Genomic DNA, 18380 nt, shown 5'->3' on the forward strand with positions numbered 1-18380 from the left:
CACAGTTGAGCAAGATGGAGAGATATGGTTTTGGAGGATCTTCTTTGGGTTGGTTCAGCTCATTCATCTATAATGTCTATAATGTATAATGGTTAATTTTGGAGGTCATTGCTCTGAAAAACTTAAGACTAGTACAGGGGTTCCCCAAAGTTCTGTAGTGGGGCCGTCATTGTTTCTTTTTTATGTTAACGACCTTCCTTTGCTCCCCATAAAGAGTAGGGTTATTATGTTCGCAGATGACACCACCATAATTTGGCATGGCAAACACATTGGCCAACTGAAAATGTTTCTGTATGGTGACTTGCTTATGATTAGGGAATGGTGCAATGCAAATCGAATTTGTTTTAATACGTCGCAAACAAATCTGTTAAGTTTCAAATGTTGAATGAATTCTGTCACTATCAGTGAGGAGCTGATTTCAACTCCACAGTCTTGCAGGTTTTTGGGATTGACAATTGATTGCAGACTCAAATTCCAGGAACACTAATTAAAGTGTGCTGTAGGGTGTTATCAGGTTGCTATGCCCTTAGAATAATTTATAAGAACTTATATTGCAAAAAATGCTCATTATGTCCTTGTGGAGTCACATCTTCGCTATGGGATTTGTTTCTGCGAATCATGAGCCCAATCTCTTTAATACAGTATTTGTTCTGCAAAAAAGAGTAATTAGAGACCTTTATGCAGTGAGGTGTGTTCAAAATAGAATCTTCACCCATTGTTGCTCATATATGCTTGAAACAATAACTATGGTTTTTAAAAAGCACCAGCAGGAAATTGTAGGAGGCAGTTCGTTTAAAACTTGTCTTACATACACCCTTCGGTTGCCCATTCCACATTCAGAGTAAGTAAGAAGTTGTTTTATTTACATCGGTAAAAAAATGTTCAGTCACCTTCCTCTTCATGGAAGAAAACTTAACTCTTATATTAGATTTAAAAAGATTGTTAGTTACTAAGACATTAGACAAGATTTTTAAAATATGTTTTGTCCTGATTACCAAATATGAATGTGTGATTTGAAAAAATATTGTAACTCTATTTGCTTTCTGATATCTACTAGTCCTAAGTTTTACTGACTTTAATAAGGCTTTGTCAGTAAAACTACTTTTTGAATTTGATTGATTTTGATTTATCGCCAAGATAACTATGTATGTTATGCTAGGGAAGCAGCTTTGAGTACGCTAAGAAAGTTAATAAATTGATCATTGATGGGTTTAATCGCCTCAAAGGGCGGGAGTTTTTAAGGCGAATTATGTAAAGCAAGCACGCATCGCAAAATTCTCGGGTTCATCGAAAATAACGTTACGGTGCCATGATTTTATTGTCGGACACATTTGAAGCCTCATTTTCGGCCATAATATTGCGTACCTCTCCAAATATTCAATTAATGGAACGACTTAATTTTGCCAGTGAACTTGTTCGTTATCAAGGCGGATCACTGGGGTTTTGAGGAAGGTATAATATATGGTAACGGTACCCCAGTTATTCTGATAGAGGGAACAATAACAGGTGTCATATACGCTGTTAACATTCAGCCATCAACAATTATTTAACCTTTGCATAACGAATTATAATAATAATTTTTTACACAAGACGTAGTGCCAGACCATATCGCATGCAAAACTTGTTACTATCTTAATACTTGTTAATATCCAGAGAATGAACTGGACAGCGAACTCTCCAGACATGAAACCCGTTAAACATGTATGGGATTATCTTGGTAAAGCAATATCCAATCGAGACAATCCTCCTTCAACGCTTCAGAATTTAAGGGTAGCTGTTTAAGAAGAGTGGAAAAATATGCCGGAGTTCATCAATAATATGATTCGTTAAATTCCGATACGTGTTGGTCTATTGGTTGAAGGAAAAGGCAATAATATATACTACTAAAGTTATGTTTTTCGTGCCTATCACAGTTTTAACACAAATAATTTTTTTTTATAAAGCTTTCATCAGTTTTCTTTTTCTTGCAGTATTCTGGTTTATTTGGAAAATCAATTAAAGCAATATATTTCGAAAATTTAATTTTTTTAAATATCTTGAGGAGCCAAGACTTTTGGAGTGTGTTATGAAGTGTGTGTTGTGAAGTTATTTTAAAATTAAAAATACGTTTTTTTCTATATTATATTTCAACAGGATCGTGTTCTGGCCAATTATTTTATAGAGACATTGGATGCCACTTATTGGGCACCCAGTTTCAACAGAATAGCCAACTCGCTCACCGGTCCCAAAACCACTTTTAGACTTTTTTATCCATAAGGTCAAATTTCAAATTTATAAAATTGTTTGGGATTCTTTCAAGTGTTTCGATAACGTGATGATTATCAGTCGTGCAGGAATAATCTGCATACACTGGTAAGGAAGAGTTGTCTAGAGGATGTTTTTATCGAGGTCCGCGGAGGGTTTAACTTGAATTATTTGCGTCTTTTATTAGTTTTACTTTGGCACATCTCAAAATATGTTTTAACTTAAGTCCAACCCTTGTGGGTTTGAAAAATCGTTTTTTTATTGCTTCACGAATTATTAAGGACATCCGGGACTGCTCTAACACACGGTATATGCTGTTTAAACAATGTTTAGAATAGTTATAAATATATATAAGAATGTTTTACAATTTTTTTATCATTTTGAGAAAAATACAAATTTCAAACAAATGCACCATTAGTACTAAACTGGCACAATAACAAATCCAACTGCTAAATCTTTTATTTCAGTTAGCCAGGTACAATGCACTTCTGCCCACTGGTCTCGAATTTTTAACTTGACTACTTTCAGTGCCTATTACAATAATAAAATTTAGATTTTTATATCGAAGACATTTTACAAGAGATTCAATATATGAACAATAATAGTTGATAATAATAAGTTCCCTTTAAACAGAGCTCGAAAATTAACCCACAAAGTGTACGATGTTTTACTTTTTGCAAGAATATTTCCAATATTCCAAAAGTAAAAAAAAAGATCAAAAAAATAAATAATAATGAAAATGATAAGTTCTAAAACGTTATTGGTCGTCATTTCAAAAAATCTCAAGTAAACCGTTTTTATATCATCGGGGCAGAATTAAGCAGCAGATATCCTTTAGAATAAAGTGGACCATGAGCCATTACAAAAAAAAAATATTTTAAATAATGCCAAGCTTTGACATACAGTGGGACAAAAGTATTGACACACCATGATTTTTAAAAGATATGTGTTAATATTTCCAAATTTGTAAGCCAACTTAATATTTTAAAATATTTATATCATAGATATCACCATTGATATTTATAATATATAGCAATAAAAACACTGTTTCAGCAAAATAAAGATAAAATTCAAAAAATTAATAAACCTAATTGATATCAGGCGACCAAAGTATTGGCACACTTAATTCCTTATGTGAAAGATTAGCCCCCTAATGGTAAAGAATTGAAATAAAATTTAACAAATATTTTAGGGTATTAACCAATACGAAAATAAACATTGTTGCTTTTTTGCTATGCAGATTTAAAGGCAATAAATTGTTAAAATGGGTCGTAAAGGTCGAGAAACCACGGAATCTGAACGTAAAATTATTATTAACAGGAGAAAAGAGGGTAAACTCTATTCAGCTATTGCACTAATAATTTTAAAAAAAATTCGGTGCGAAGTGTCGTAATAAGGTTTGAAAATACCGACAATTTTAAAAATAAACCTAGAACTGGGCGGCCGTCAAAATTTTCAGAGAGAAAGAAAAATAGTGAACTGTATTAAAAAAAATCCCCGTATTAGTGCCTCTGAAATTAACTCGTGTTTTCTATGTTAGCAGAAGAAGATAATATAGTTGTGCATCCAAAAACATTCCGCAGAGTCCTTCACAGAGCTGGATACAGGTCAAGAGTTGCTAGGAATAAGCCTTTTATAAATAAAATAAATAAGAAGCGTGTTGATTTTGCTACTGCACACTTCCATTATGATCTCGTTTTGGGATAAAGTAATATTCTCAGACGAGAGCAAATATAAGATTTTCCAATCAGATTGCAAGGTTATAATTATAGTGTATGGAGGAAGCCCAATACAGAATTGGATTATCAAAATATTCATAAAACAGTGTCTTAGTGTGGGCATGTATGTCATCAGCAGGGGTTGGTAATCTTGTCTTTATCAATGGTACTATGAATAAACAAGTGTATTTAAATATATTAAAAGAAAAACCTAAGAACTAGTGCATTTATTATCAATTTATTAATAATTATTGGAATTATTAATAAATTGCTTTTAAAAGTAATAGTCTGCCAATATTTTTGTCCCTCACTGTATATTTTCCAGATATTTTTAATTTGATCTAAAAACAGAAAGTTTCTGGACAATATAATCCACATTTCAAATAAAAGCGACATATTACTTTTCCTTACAAGATTACCTTCGTTTTACATTGGGCTCACTTAAATTTTTCATTATCACAGAAAAGCCTCTCATACACGGAGCTTCTTTTTCAATGACTTCCCCACATAGGTTAAACTGAAAAACTAAATTTTCACCAATGGGTTTAGGGGCATCGAATTCGAAGTTCTGCCCCTCCACAGTCATTTTACAGTTATGAATCTGTTTGTGATCCGAATTACAAGTTGAAGCAATCTAAAAAAAATATTATAAACATAATTTATTTAAAGAAACATTTGTGCTTACATAATAAGGACAAGCATATTTAGTCTTCCAAGAAAAATAAACGGTACAGTTATCCTCATAATCATATATAGGATCAGAATTTTCAAAGGAGCAACTAAAATTAATGACCGTCATACGCTGCGATTCTTTTTGACCTATACGACATTTTGCTCCATCTACAAGAATATGAAATAATATCTAATATCCTTAATATTAATTAAAATCTTACTTTGAATAGTAGCTCTTATTATATTATCGTTTTCGACCAACTGTAAGTGCGTTAAAGTAGATCCAATATTTATCTCAGTGCCATCAACAATCTCACATGTTTCAGTGTATTTATCTAAAAATAAAAGTAATGTTGATCAATGGCGGTTATAATAAAAACGTTGTTTACTTTTGCAACCAGATGTTTTTTCAGTAGGTGCGATAGGATTACACGTATTTAGGTAAAATGTTCTAGATTTGTCTTTAGGATGATGAACCATCCATGCCTCAGGATGTTCGATATAGAGTCCTGTTAAATTATAAAGAAAATTTTGATCCTGTACCTAAAAACCAAACAATGTTACTAATACGGTTTTACTTAGAAATTGAAAATTTTCTCTGATTATCCGAATAACTTACCACACAAGGCATAGACCTTTTAACGCACCCATATAAAGTGTTTAGTTCAAAAGTAAACTTATGACCTTGCTTCGGTTTGGGCACGTACTTTAAATCTTCACTCCTTACATGTATCTTATCCCAATCGCATTTAAGAAAAACTTCAAACTTTTTGTCAGCTTAAATTCCAAAAGTGATTTTCTTATAGTTTGTATGTAAAATGTTTCTATAAACTTACTTCTGTTATTTGGATTTTTAAGAGTTTTACCATAAATAACAACTATATTTTCCTCGCCCAAAAAAAAACGCTGCAAAGAACTTGTTAAAGAAATCGGCGTTAGTGTATCGTTGGTAATTTCACAAGCGTTGTTGCCTTCACCACATTGTGGATTTAAGCCGCAGAGTTTGATACTAAAATTCTTTTCTTTAGCATTTACTGTGTAAGTTATATCTAGCGGATCAAAGTCAATGTATTTGCCATTTATGTAAAGTCCACATTCTGTCTTTTTGAAGATTTTTGAATATTTGGTGGCCACTTTATAAGTGCAAGTTTTGTTATCGTAGGCAATAAATGATGATTTATCCTAAAATTTGAGGAAATAAAACCGGTTTACAAAAGTCAGGTGTCTAAAACAAGACTTGTTTCTTGTTGATAAAATAAGATTTATTTACTTACTAGTTGTAAAGTACCTAAAGCTTATACTATATTAAGAGCATAATATCATATATTAATACTCAAATGATAAATAACCCAATAAACCAATACAGTGACTTAATTGACAGACTTTAACAGCATTATAACTTTATCAGCTGCTTGCTTTAATATATCTGCACTATACTATTTTATTATTTACCATGGTCATTAATATTATTACGTAGAATAAATTTATGACTTTTTGTCTGAGTAATGCTTATTGATTTACAGTAACCCTTGATCGCGGCTCTTAAAAAAAAACATTTTTTTTTAAGTTAATAAAATTATTCTTTTTCCCAAAAACGCCTGAACCTAATGAAGATATCGAATTCAATCTTCTACATTTTTCATTAGAAATGTATTTTACATTTGGTGATAAAATAAAAATTACATCATTCAATTTAAATTGCCAGAAAAAAATTAATAAGTTTCCCAAATAGCGCCTCTAGCGAGAACCACAAAAATCAGGCTGATGTAACAATTATTTCTCTGTAACGACCAAACGTTTTTTTCGAAACCAAGCTTCTCAAATTCGGTTGAGCACATCTAAAATATAAAAAATAGACTGACGACTATGAAATAAACAAAAACACAACTTCATACAACATAAAAAAATACCAAGATTCTTATTTCAGGTCAATAACTCAAAAATTATACAAACTGCATTGAATAAAATCATATTTAGTTAAGGAATCTTAAAATTGGGACGGATACATTAAAAACATCAATTTCTAAATTATTTATCAGGGACGTATACAGACAGTTGATATAAGGACAGTTCACACGATAAGTTGTTCTGTGAAAGGAAAGGTGAAAGGTATCACGATGTAGTAGCCCTTTACTTGAGGGCTTCCAATTCATAGACAAACCCTTTGTTCACTAAGCCGTAGTCATGATCCACAATTGTGATGCCACTCCTAGTTACATAAACCCTTAAAAATCTAGTCTGGAATCTTACTATGTGCCTGAAAATAAGACGACCAGACAACAGAACAGTATTTTACTATTGGAAAATTTCTTATAAAAAAACATCTTTGAGCTATTAACAGATACAGCATTTATATAGTCCACAAATGAAAGCTTCTAATCAAAAATAACCCACAAGTCTCAGACTGTCGAAACAGATTTAAGTGGCTAATTATTGATAAAGTAAACAAATTCAAATTTATTCAACTTACGTGTAAAACTAATAATACAAACTTTTTCACATTCAAAAACAACGTTCTTTACACACCACTGAGTTAGACGATTTAGAGAATTCTGCAACAGAATTTGATCACAAATACTCTCAATCGTTTTCCAAAACTTTAAATCGTCAGCAAATTTTAAGCACTTACTGTTGATAAAGCACTGGACAATATCATTAACAAAAATATTAAATAAGAGCAGTAAACTATGCCCACCTTGAGACACACCAGATGTAACAAATAAAACTTCCGAGAAATTCCACCTTACTTTAACATATTAAGTACTTCCTGTAAGAGAACTCCACAACATTGAACCTACTTGAACCACATTACAAGCTGAGAATGAAATACAACCAAGTTGAATTAATGTAAAAGAAACTGATATTACGATTACGATAGATACATTAGACTCATACACAACCCTTTTAACTGTTTGCTAATGAGACAGTCAAAAAGTTTACCATCAATAAAAAAACAAGTATAGCATCAGTCCCAGTGTAAGCTTCTTAGGAAGCTTGCTTATTTGTTGAAATATCTCTACTGACTATTCAGAGCAATTAATATCTTATTACTATGTTTATTATCAATAAAGTTCCAGAGAAATCTAAAGGAACATAGATATTTATGTCAACTGTTCGAAGATACTCGCTAAACAAATTAGAAGCCGACCGCCCTTCATAAAATAAAGAATTTGGAAGGCTGTGCTTATTTCATTCATGTGATTATTTGTGATCTTTTGTCATTTATATATTTTTCGCTTAGCTTCGCCTCAACGTGACAGTTTGAATAGGAAAACACTAGAAAGCCTTTTGCATTCTGAACATAATTGCAAAAATTTAAAATAATTATCAGGTGAACGATCTTTAATGACAACAAATGACCACAATTTTTCTGCCGGTCAACCTTCGCAATTCTGCAGGGAACCATTTGGGAAAAGAAGAAGTCTTGATTTTTAGAGGTTCAAGATAAGGAACACTTAAAGAAAGAATTTCGTCCCAATTTAAAGATACCAAACAGTTGTTAAGTTCCCTCTAGTTGGCGTTTTTAAAGTCTTCCAAGGGAACATTCACAGAACTTCAAAAGGAACATTCATAGTCAACAAGTTGCAAATTGGACCTAAAAAGCATATCAGAAGCTCGACCAATATCAAGTTCAAGTAGAAGATTATGATGGATAAAACAGACATTATGCACCTGGGACAGCACAAACAGCTGCTCTACACGGTAATTTTTTTTACGAAAACTATGACTTTGCCGGATTTCTTATTAGTAAAACATTACGGTCATTTCTGTACATAAACGAAAGACCTTTTTAGAGACGACATTTTATTTCATTATGTGAAAAATTCTCGTGTAAATTACTTTCAACTAGTACAATAATATCATAGACAGAAATTATCATGGAATCCAAAAGTTGAGATATTTTAGTCCGAAGACCATTAATATATTGAAAGTGGATAATGTGTAAGTCGATAATAAAACCAAAAAGATGTAGAATAATAGTGAAATTATCGACACAATATTTTTTTTAATAAAAAGTCAAACTTTTATGGAAATCTTATAAAAAAACGCCTTTTTTCTCGACCAAAGCCATTACTCTCCCTAGCGGTTGAGTTGGGAACTTAAAAATAATTTCCAGCAATTTCTTTTGGCCACTTTTATCACTGAATTTTTTTCAAAGCTCTTGAATTTTGGATTATCACTACTTAGAAAAAAGATAAAAGATCCTACATTTAAAAAAATATTGATAAAAATTTTTTCACAGCCACATCTTAACCTATAAAAAATATAATTTAAAATTACTATTATTTTCTCTGCAGACCTTGTATCACAAAGATATGAACCAAGTATCATTGAAAATTCTATGACTTACTCTATTCTTTTTTAGACAGATATTCAAATGAATTGGTTCATATAAATAACCTAGAAACTAAAGTTGGATTTTTTTATGAATTTATCCATTCAATTTCAGAATTAACACTAACCAAAATAAATAAGGTCATCTAAAGGCCTTTAACTTAGCCTGATTTGTACGTAATATTACTATAAGCATTAATAAAAAGAAGGGTACCTTCCTTGACTCCAACTGTATCGCTATCGAATATTCTTCACATTTTCCTGCATTCTTTGATACCAATAACATGGAAATGCCTTCATCTAAAAAAAAAACATCAGGCACCTCTGTTTTTTCAAACTGAGAGTAACATCAAACAAACAAAAATCTATATATATATATCAAAGATGAATTAGCTAAAAAACAGATTTTTTTTAAAAGCACACTAATCAAAATAGATTGTACAAAAAATTTCGAATTTAATCGAAAAATATCATTGAGATGACTTTTGTTCTGGATAATTCAACATATGTAAGCCAGAAAGAAAAGTACCGCATAAATTGTACTAAAAAAATTACAGGGCCATCAAGAATACTGTGAGCAATGAAGCAATTTAGAAAACAGAGACCATCGTCCATATCACACTAATCACACCATATGTTTTGTGTATGGGCTTTTCCACACACGGTATTCTGGGTTGTGATTTTTTTCTTTAATAAAACACCAATTTTTCGGTAAATAAGTGTAATTAGAAGAATGAAATAAAGCACTGCACTAACCGTACAATTCTGTTAATTGTTGTATAAAATATACAAATAAAAATTTTACAAAGTAAAATTCTGATTCTAACCGAATCTTGTGTTATATACTGTTTAATGACCTGTTGGCCTTAAGTTAAAAGTGTGAATGTGATAAAAATATGGATGGAGTGGAGAATGTGGCTGTGTAAAATGCTTACATAATGAAACGTTGCTTTTTTGATTATAGGAGGATCTTTGTACTATTTGTCGGCTTTAGTAAGGAAATTGAATAAGCGGTTTTAAGAAATTAAAATCTAATAACTCTGTTTATAAAACTTAATATGCCGCCTGTAATAAAATATTAAATTTATATCATGCGGCTGGCGCGGCGACTAAATAAATTATAGTCTAAACACCATATATTGGTTTTTCTTACCTGAAAAGTTGAGATGGGTTCCCAACCCATATGTTTGATTTAATTCAACATCTTTAATGCAAGCTACAGATTTAGAGGGACATTCTTCATGTGTAACAAAACTACCACACGACTTAAAATAAATTAAATGTGTGGAGTTTACTCGCACTGCTTGAGTTTTGCTAAAAAGCATTGGTCAAGATAAATTTTTCAATTTGGCTATTAATATAATAACTACAATTTTCTTAACATTTTAATTGTAAATTTAATTTAAAACTTTTAATACAATACATCATAAATATATAAATAAAAATAAGGTAAGTCGAGCCAAATACTAAGTAAAATCAAACAATTTCGAGCCATTTTATCAGATGCTTTTAATTAAATAATCATAAAGTAATTGTAAAAATTTTTTTTTCCATTTGAAAAATTAGTTGTATTATTATATTATTTTTGTTTTATAAAGAATTCTAGCCTATACAAATTACAATTAAAATTAAAGGCAAACCTTAAGTTGTTTTGAACTAAAAGTTGTTTTTCGCAATTACGAAAGTAATTACCAGTTATGTCCCTTACCATAAGCCAATTTGTTGCTTCACCCACAAAAAAGTAATATTTTATTAATAACACCTGTTTTTTGTATTTTTTTATTTAATAATGCGTTAAAGCAATAATACAAAAGAGCATATCAAAATAATTCCCAAGCTTAGAGGATGAAATGTTATAAGCAGGTGAAGAAAAGGAAGTTACATTTTTACTTAAGGTTCTAATTCTTCTATAAAACCTGTATAAAATGTTTTACCACTTCTTTTGGGACAGTGAAATTATTACAATATATTATGTTATATAAATTTCTTATATTTTATGAAAAATATTTTTATACAAGTCGGTATATGAATATAAATAGCAAGAATAAGGTCAAAGTTCATAAATAAAGTCAAATAAAAATAATTGATATAAACCCACCAAATTATATCATAAAGTAAATAGTAACTCTTATAAACACACAATTGATATATTTATAATAGCCAAGTATAAAATATAATAACTATTCGAATAATTCAAAATTGGTATTAATTAACTTTTAGACTAAAAATCAGTGTTAGAATTATTAAGAGGGAAAAGCTGCAAAGATTATAGAAATTGTTAATATATTCTTAAAAAAAACCAATACACATCAACAATCACTCAAAAGACAATCAAGTCCATAATTTTAATTCTAATATTCAGTTACTCAGTAGAAAACATTATTTATATTTAATAGGTACTTAGTTTGAAACTGTTTAAAAGGATAGCCTCCATATTTCTTGGAAGCTTATACAGTGAACGGCAAAAAATATAGAACAAATTCAATGAAAAATAAATGTTCGAAAAAACGCTCGCACACGATATTTTATGGATGCGCATTTTTTTCAACAAATATTTTGTATATATATGTTATATGTTGAAATACAAAGCCACACACGTGTGTTATTTTCCAACGAACCAGAGTCAGCAGTTCTAGGAATTGGCAACAATACTATTTCCGTAGATTAGCAAACCGGTGGCCTGATTCCTTTACCATGGGAACCGCTGACACCGCTGTACTATTTTGTATAAATACAGCACACATAATAATTTTAAGTTAATTAATAATAATTAATATAATTAATAATTTACTCACTCATTGGCACAGGCAGTGGTACATCGTTGGAAAACCTCTGTTTGTTCTGACCAATAGAGAACAAGACAACTCCATGCATCTGGCTTTAATGTAAGTAATCGAATCATCCCGTTTTCTTTTATATATAAGCGATTTGATGATACCATTTGTTCGATAATCTGATATAGGTTACCAATTTATTTAAATATTTAATATATCTTTACGTTTAATAATTTTAATATTTAAATATAATAAAATCTATTTACCAAAATGCCACCGAAAGAAACTCTTATGGCAACAACCGCTAAAATAGATAACGAAGAAACAGAAATTGAACCCTATAAACTTTCAGAGATATTTTCAATTATCCCTGAGTATGAAGGTGATCAAATCTCCTTAAACATCTTTATTAGTTCGTGCGATTGTGCAAATAATATGGCTATAAATGATCAAAAACCTTTACTCACTCTATTTATAAAAAATAAACTTAAAGGCAGAGCTGCCCAACTAATAAATTCAAGAAATCCCCAATCGTATGCAGAAATAAAGCAACTTCTTAATCTTCATTTCGGAGATTCTAGAGATTTATCGTCTCTTATTCAAGACCTACAACGACTTAGGCAACTCCCAAATGAATCCCCTCTTACATTTTTCAATCGCTTAGAAATTCTAAACTCTAAAATGCATGCTTCCATACAAAAATCTTTACTAAATGCTGATCAAAAACTTGCTCAAAGCAATCTAATAGATACTATGGCTCTAAATACCCTACTTACTAGTTTGGAACCTAGATTAGGCCAAATCATTCGTGCAGGAAATCCAAGAGATCTTTTAGATGCTCAATCGAGAATTCGTAGAGAACTGCAACTCTCTTATTTTGAAACCCAGAAACCCTCCCCTAGTACGGTCATACTTCCAAAACCTCAACAACAAACTATTAGAAGACCTTTACTTCAACCACCTAAATGTTTAAATAGTGGCCGTATAGGACACTATACCAATGACTGTCGCGTTTCTCAAACACAACGATCTAATTATTCTTATAACAATAATAATATTCATAACCAGAGTATGCAACAACGACCAAATATACATCAGCCACAAGCTGAACGCTTTCCACCAACGCAGACTCGTTACAATTGACCCCAACTTAGCTCAACTCAATACCCCTTCCATTCTTCCGTTATTCAGAAAAATCCAAACTATGTAAACAACAATCAACATCGTACCCATCATATGAATTCTAATAATTCTGATATACCAGACTCCAACGAATATGATAATAATCAAGAATCCCACTTAGAAGAGGATCAGAATTATTATTCTTATAATAACCAAAACGAGGAAATTAGTCAAGACACCATAATACCTGAAAGCGACTACCAACATTTTCGGGCACTTTCAGATCAAAACCACCCTCCGGAAGACAACAATCTATTATACATCCAGAATACTATTCAAACATTGAACCTAGACGACTTGAACCCACACCTGAACTTCCCAGAACAAAAGTTTCCCTAAATCCACTTCTTACCGTCAATGCGAAAAATTTATATTACATTAAAGATGCTTCCAATACCTTTAAACTTTTAATAGACACGGGAGCAGGAATATCGATTTTCAAAGAACTTATTGTAACACAATTCCCCCATAGATTTAAAGAAAATATTACCATACAAGGCATAACCAACCAAAAATTTCAAATTACCGAATCTACTCTAGTTCCTTTTAATGCAAAAGACCCGCATAAAGTTTTCATTTTTAACCTGGACATATTCGATGGAATTTTAGGTCTTGATTTTCTAGAACATTATCAATGTACAATTGATTTAAATACAAAACAACTTTTTACAAATTTTAAAACAATACCCTTGCATAAAGCAACTTCCAACACCCTTCCATCGGAAGCTTAACCCTCTTCAAATACCATTTCAATTGACGCACGCACCGAAAAAATTTTTAAATTAATATGTCATCTTTCCAATACCGATGCTGTCTTGTTAGGACAAGAAAAAGAAAGAGTTAGGCTTCCTCATGCCTCATACACGTTAATGAAAAAGGTGAATTTCTAACAACAATTATTAATGCAAATGCAATTCCTAAGACAATAGATTTCTCCGATTTAACCGTAGAAACATTAGATTCATCGAATCCAATCATGCCCCTTAATGCACAAGACAATGTCATACCCGAACCAATAGACAGAAGGCATATTATAAAAGATTAATTAAGAACTGAACATCTTAACCCGGAAGAAGAAGAAGTTATAGTAGAAATCTGCTTCGAATTTGAAGATATTTTCTATCTCGAGACACCTTAACATTTACCAACGAAGTTAAACATGTAATCGAAACCAATAACACCAAATCTATCTTTACCAAATCTTATAGGTACCCACAAATCCACAAAGAAGAAGTGAAAACACAGGCAGGAAAAATGTTAGACCAAGGCAACATACGATCAACAGTTCCTCCAAGGTGCCTCCAGGATGCCCGTCTGAAGACAGGCATCGTTATGGACCTCAAACAAAGAAGAGACCATTGAGCTTCTCCTTAAAACTCACTTTCCTGGAGAAGGAAAAGCTGCACCTTGGGGCAGAAGGAACCAGATCTGGAGCCAGACTGGAACCTCGCCAAAAACATACCAACAAACGAAGCCATAGCTTGGGCAGTGGGTGAGTTTAGTCCATATAAGGCTGCGGGACCTGATGGAATCATACCCATGATGTTGCAAGTAGGCCTTGAAACCACACTGCCTTAATTAAGAGAGTTTTTGAAGCCAGCATTACAATGGGGTATGTTCCACTAACATGGAGGGTGGCAAATGTGGTCTTTATTATATTATTTTTTTAGTAGTTTAAAATCAGATTTAGTCCTTAAATATGAAAGAAAATTATTGTTGGTTAAACTTATCTGCATGATTCTGGAGTGGAGCAACACTAAAATTGTCTTAAAAAATCAGAATTTAATAAATTTTGCTTTAGAAATGTAATTTTTTGCTGTGTATAAACTATTTATAATAATATTGCTGTATTCTTTTTGTGTTTTTTTTACATATAATTTGACTTACCTTTACATTAAGTAATTTTTTCATAATATTTACTTATTTAATCTTTTATTGCAATAGAAATAGATATTGGAATTGTGAAAGAAATTTGTTTACAAGCTGAGTGAGCTTCGTGCAGGGTACATATTATTTATTTGTTTTCTTGATATTATATCTCCTCAAGGTTTATATTACTTTGATTATTGTAAATATAACATTCAGTCTGAAAATAGTTATGATCTTTTTTCTTACAAAAACTTGTCAACAGAAAGCACTATAAGGAATTCTGTACATAGACCTAACTATCTCTGAGCAAATTATTCCAAATGATTATCTCTTAGTATCCCTATCTGGTGGGATGACAAAGAATGGTTTTTAATTTAAATTTTACCTTACCATACTTTTTTCTTATTTTTTTTTACATTCATAGTGGAAAACATATTATAGCTAATCAATATATACCTGTGGTTACTCTAAGTTATGTCACTGCTCCAACCTTCTTTCTTTCATTCAACTTACAACAGTGGTCTAGCTGGTATATAAAAAGCTGTCGCTGCAGAGAAGGTAGTTTAAGTCAGAATATTAGTGCGACTTTCAAATTCAAAGTAAATAAATACAGTGTAAATAAATATTTCTAGTAATCTTAAGTAATCCTGTTTAGTGTGTAAGAATAAATTAGTTGGCTATTTTTGTACATCAAGTGTTAAATTCACATCTTAATGAATGGTAAAAATGCTACAATATTTTTTAAGGCACATATAAAATATATGTAAGCAGTCAGTTTCAATAGTCTTATTAACAGTATTTTGTATTGACTCTTTTAACTTCTTATTAAGTTTTCTCCAAAAATGAAAAAGGGCTAGTGTAACTTTTGAATGTAGTATGAAAATAAGATTTTAATGCACTATTTGTATTAAAATAAATTCTTCGTTATGATTCATGAAGTTTGGCAAAACATATTTGTTTAACATAGATGTATATAAACATGTTACTTGTTATAAGGTCTAAAATAGGACCTTGGGTATTTTAAATTTATTTTAAGTTCATAAAATTAAATTATTATGTCAATTGTATTAAATTCTTTCTATCAGATTAAGAAATATAATCTATAGATTATTCGAATTACACAATATAATTCATTTTCATAGTTTTCTCAATTATATGTTTTGTTCATATTCTTTTATAAACTTAAAGAATTTTAAGAGATTCTTATATCTCAGACAGTGGACTATGGCAACTAACTTGACAGTCATGTAACCAAGTTCTGCTTTAAAGTGAGTGAAATTTTGTAGGGTCAGTCATCTTGACTCTTAAAATTTATCTAAAGAAAAATTATTTCTGTAAAGTGGTGCTATAATTTTTTAAAACTATTTAGGAGTGGTGTACACTCCTGCATCTTCTGAAAAAACTTGTTCTCAAACACTTATGTTTTGTTTGGGAAAAAACCTACACTTCTTTTTTCTATATGTAATTAAAGCTCTTTCTATACCTCTCAACTTTATTTTAGAAGTTTAATATCAGATTTAATCCATAAATATGCAAGAAAATTATTGGCGGCAGAACTTACATATCTGGGTGACTATAAAAATTTGATTTTTGTTTTTGATTTCGTTGGTAACTTCCATGATGTTTGGAATTGAAGTGAGTAATAATAATATGTTACAATAATAGCACTTGGTATTATTAAATACCGCTATTGTAAACTCATCTTTTATTACAAAACTTCTATTCAGAGTATGCATTATGCATTATTAGTTTTTAAGTTTTTACATGCAGTTAATTAACCTTATAATTTCAAATATGCTTTTACTATCTCCTTAAACTAATTTATTATTAAAATAATGTATTTGCCATTTTAGATACCAAATTTCATTTTGTCAAAAAAATTGAGAAGTCGGAAGGGAACATCTTAGTTGATAATTCATATACTTCCAGGAGTAATTCAATATTTAAATCTCTCTTCCTCACATACACATTAACAATAATTAAAGATGTTAAAAACGCAACTAGGTAATATAGTATTTACATCACGAAATATAACTTACCTCAAAGTTTCAATATACAGATGTCTTGTACCATCTTGAAGATAATTACAATATTTAACAGACTCATCAAAAATCCATGGGAATGCATTAGCTATTATCAAAAAAGGAAGTATATACACAAACGAAATTGAAGAAGCCATTTCCATCTTTTTATCTCATGGGCTCTATTCACAAATTATGAAACATTAAACATTTAAACACTTCAGAAATGTGAGCTAAGCAATATGTATTTTCTACATACTTTTCTCCATTCAGTCAAGAATTTTTTTATGTTGATATTCTATATTTATTACCATGCTAAAATAAATACATGTACAAAATAATTACTCAATCCATAACCCAAAGTTTCATTTTGACCAGCCTAAATATTTGACCAGAAAGTTGTTTTGATTTTAAGAAAATCATGCATCTCATGAAAACTAGAACTACCGAAACATTACTGGTTAACGGTTATGTTTAGGGAATGCACCGATGGTCAAGGAATGCAACTGACTAGCGGTATGACAATTGACAAGTGGCATTCGCCTCAAACGTCGAAATTTCAAAATTAAGGCTGCGATCAGAGTACACCGTTTTCGGCCGAATTATTACAAGCGGCTAGCTGCAGCCCTCTTGTATCGAATCCAAAATTTCGCGGTTGAGGAATGGCAAGTTTTAATACACAAATACCGTATGATGTGGTTTTTTCACAAAATAATATAAGATTTCTTCTGATGAGTTAAAGTCAATATCAAATATAGCTTTATTATCATAACATAGTTATTGATAGGGCCATTTAAATGTGTATATATTATGTAAGATATAAATTATTACTTGTAATAGGAACCAAGAAATACAAAAAAAAATTTAAAATATGAAATACTAAAAAATACAATAAGAACAGTTATACATTAAAATTACATACTTAACACAACATAACACATAAGTAACCTAGATTTAATAAAATTAAAATTTTGTGAATGGCGATAAACAGAAACATTGAAAGAAGCATCAGATAAAATTATCTGCATGAAACTCCTCCAAGCTATAAAATCCCTTATTTTCCAAAAGTCTGCCTGCTCCTCTCTTAAACTTTTTTGTGCACTTTAGTTGTCTTATGTTTAAGGGTAAATGGTAAAAAAATTTTTTATCTTCAAATACAAATTAAATCCTAACTAGAATGTTTTAAAGGTGAGCTAAGGAGTTATGTAAATAACTCATAAGTTCATCCAGAAAACGAGTTGTTCGCCAATAAACAAAATGTTGGAAAAGAATAATATTAAGAGTGTAATGATAGGACTTTTTTAATTTCTTCTAATCAAATAACTTTTTAGGTTATTTAATTGTAGGTAGCTTATGTAATAGATATTGATGTTAAGTTGTATTGGCAAGCATTTTTCAAATGTAATTACAAATGATTTTCTGTCTTAATAGACAATAAATAAATTTAAAAGATCCGACCCAAATCTATTTAGTAACTTATTAACTAATTTAACTTAAAGTAACTTAAACTAAATTAGTATTTAGTATGGTAAAGTTGTGGTAATTTCTCGTTTCCATTATAATAA

The 18380-nt window shown here is 30.6% G+C and overlaps 1 protein-coding gene across 2 annotated transcripts in view; it reads right to left on the reverse strand.

Annotated features, from left to right (window-relative positions):
- LOC126736309 (cation-independent mannose-6-phosphate receptor-like) overlaps positions 1-17313 on the reverse strand; it is a 30796-nt gene extending 13483 nt beyond the window's left edge. Inside the window, exons 1-10 of one of the 2 annotated variants that reach the window (XM_050440603.1) lie at positions 17075-17313; positions 16834-16997; positions 10123-10283; positions 9184-9269; positions 5471-5816; positions 5254-5411; positions 5024-5177; positions 4856-4969; positions 4648-4802; positions 4382-4596 (exon numbers count right to left, since the gene is read on the reverse strand). In XM_050440603.1, the coding sequence (XP_050296560.1) occupies positions 4382-4596; positions 4648-4802; positions 4856-4969; positions 5024-5177; positions 5254-5411; positions 5471-5816; positions 9184-9269; positions 10123-10283; positions 16834-16979 (1535 nt within the window). In that variant the 5' untranslated portion in view covers positions 16980-16997; positions 17075-17313. Of the gene's footprint in view, positions 1-4381; positions 4597-4647; positions 4803-4855; positions 4970-5023; positions 5178-5253; positions 5412-5470; positions 5817-9183; positions 9270-10122; positions 10284-16833 lie in introns of both variants that reach the window. The other variant, XM_050440602.1, reaches the window with a different exon arrangement.
- Positions 17314-18380: the final 1067 nt, after the last annotated feature.

The sequence above is a fragment of the Anthonomus grandis genome, chromosome 5 (genome assembly GCF_022605725.1).
Source record: "Anthonomus grandis grandis chromosome 5, icAntGran1.3, whole genome shotgun sequence".
In the NCBI taxonomy this organism is placed as follows: Eukaryota; Metazoa; Arthropoda; class Insecta; order Coleoptera; family Curculionidae; genus Anthonomus; species Anthonomus grandis.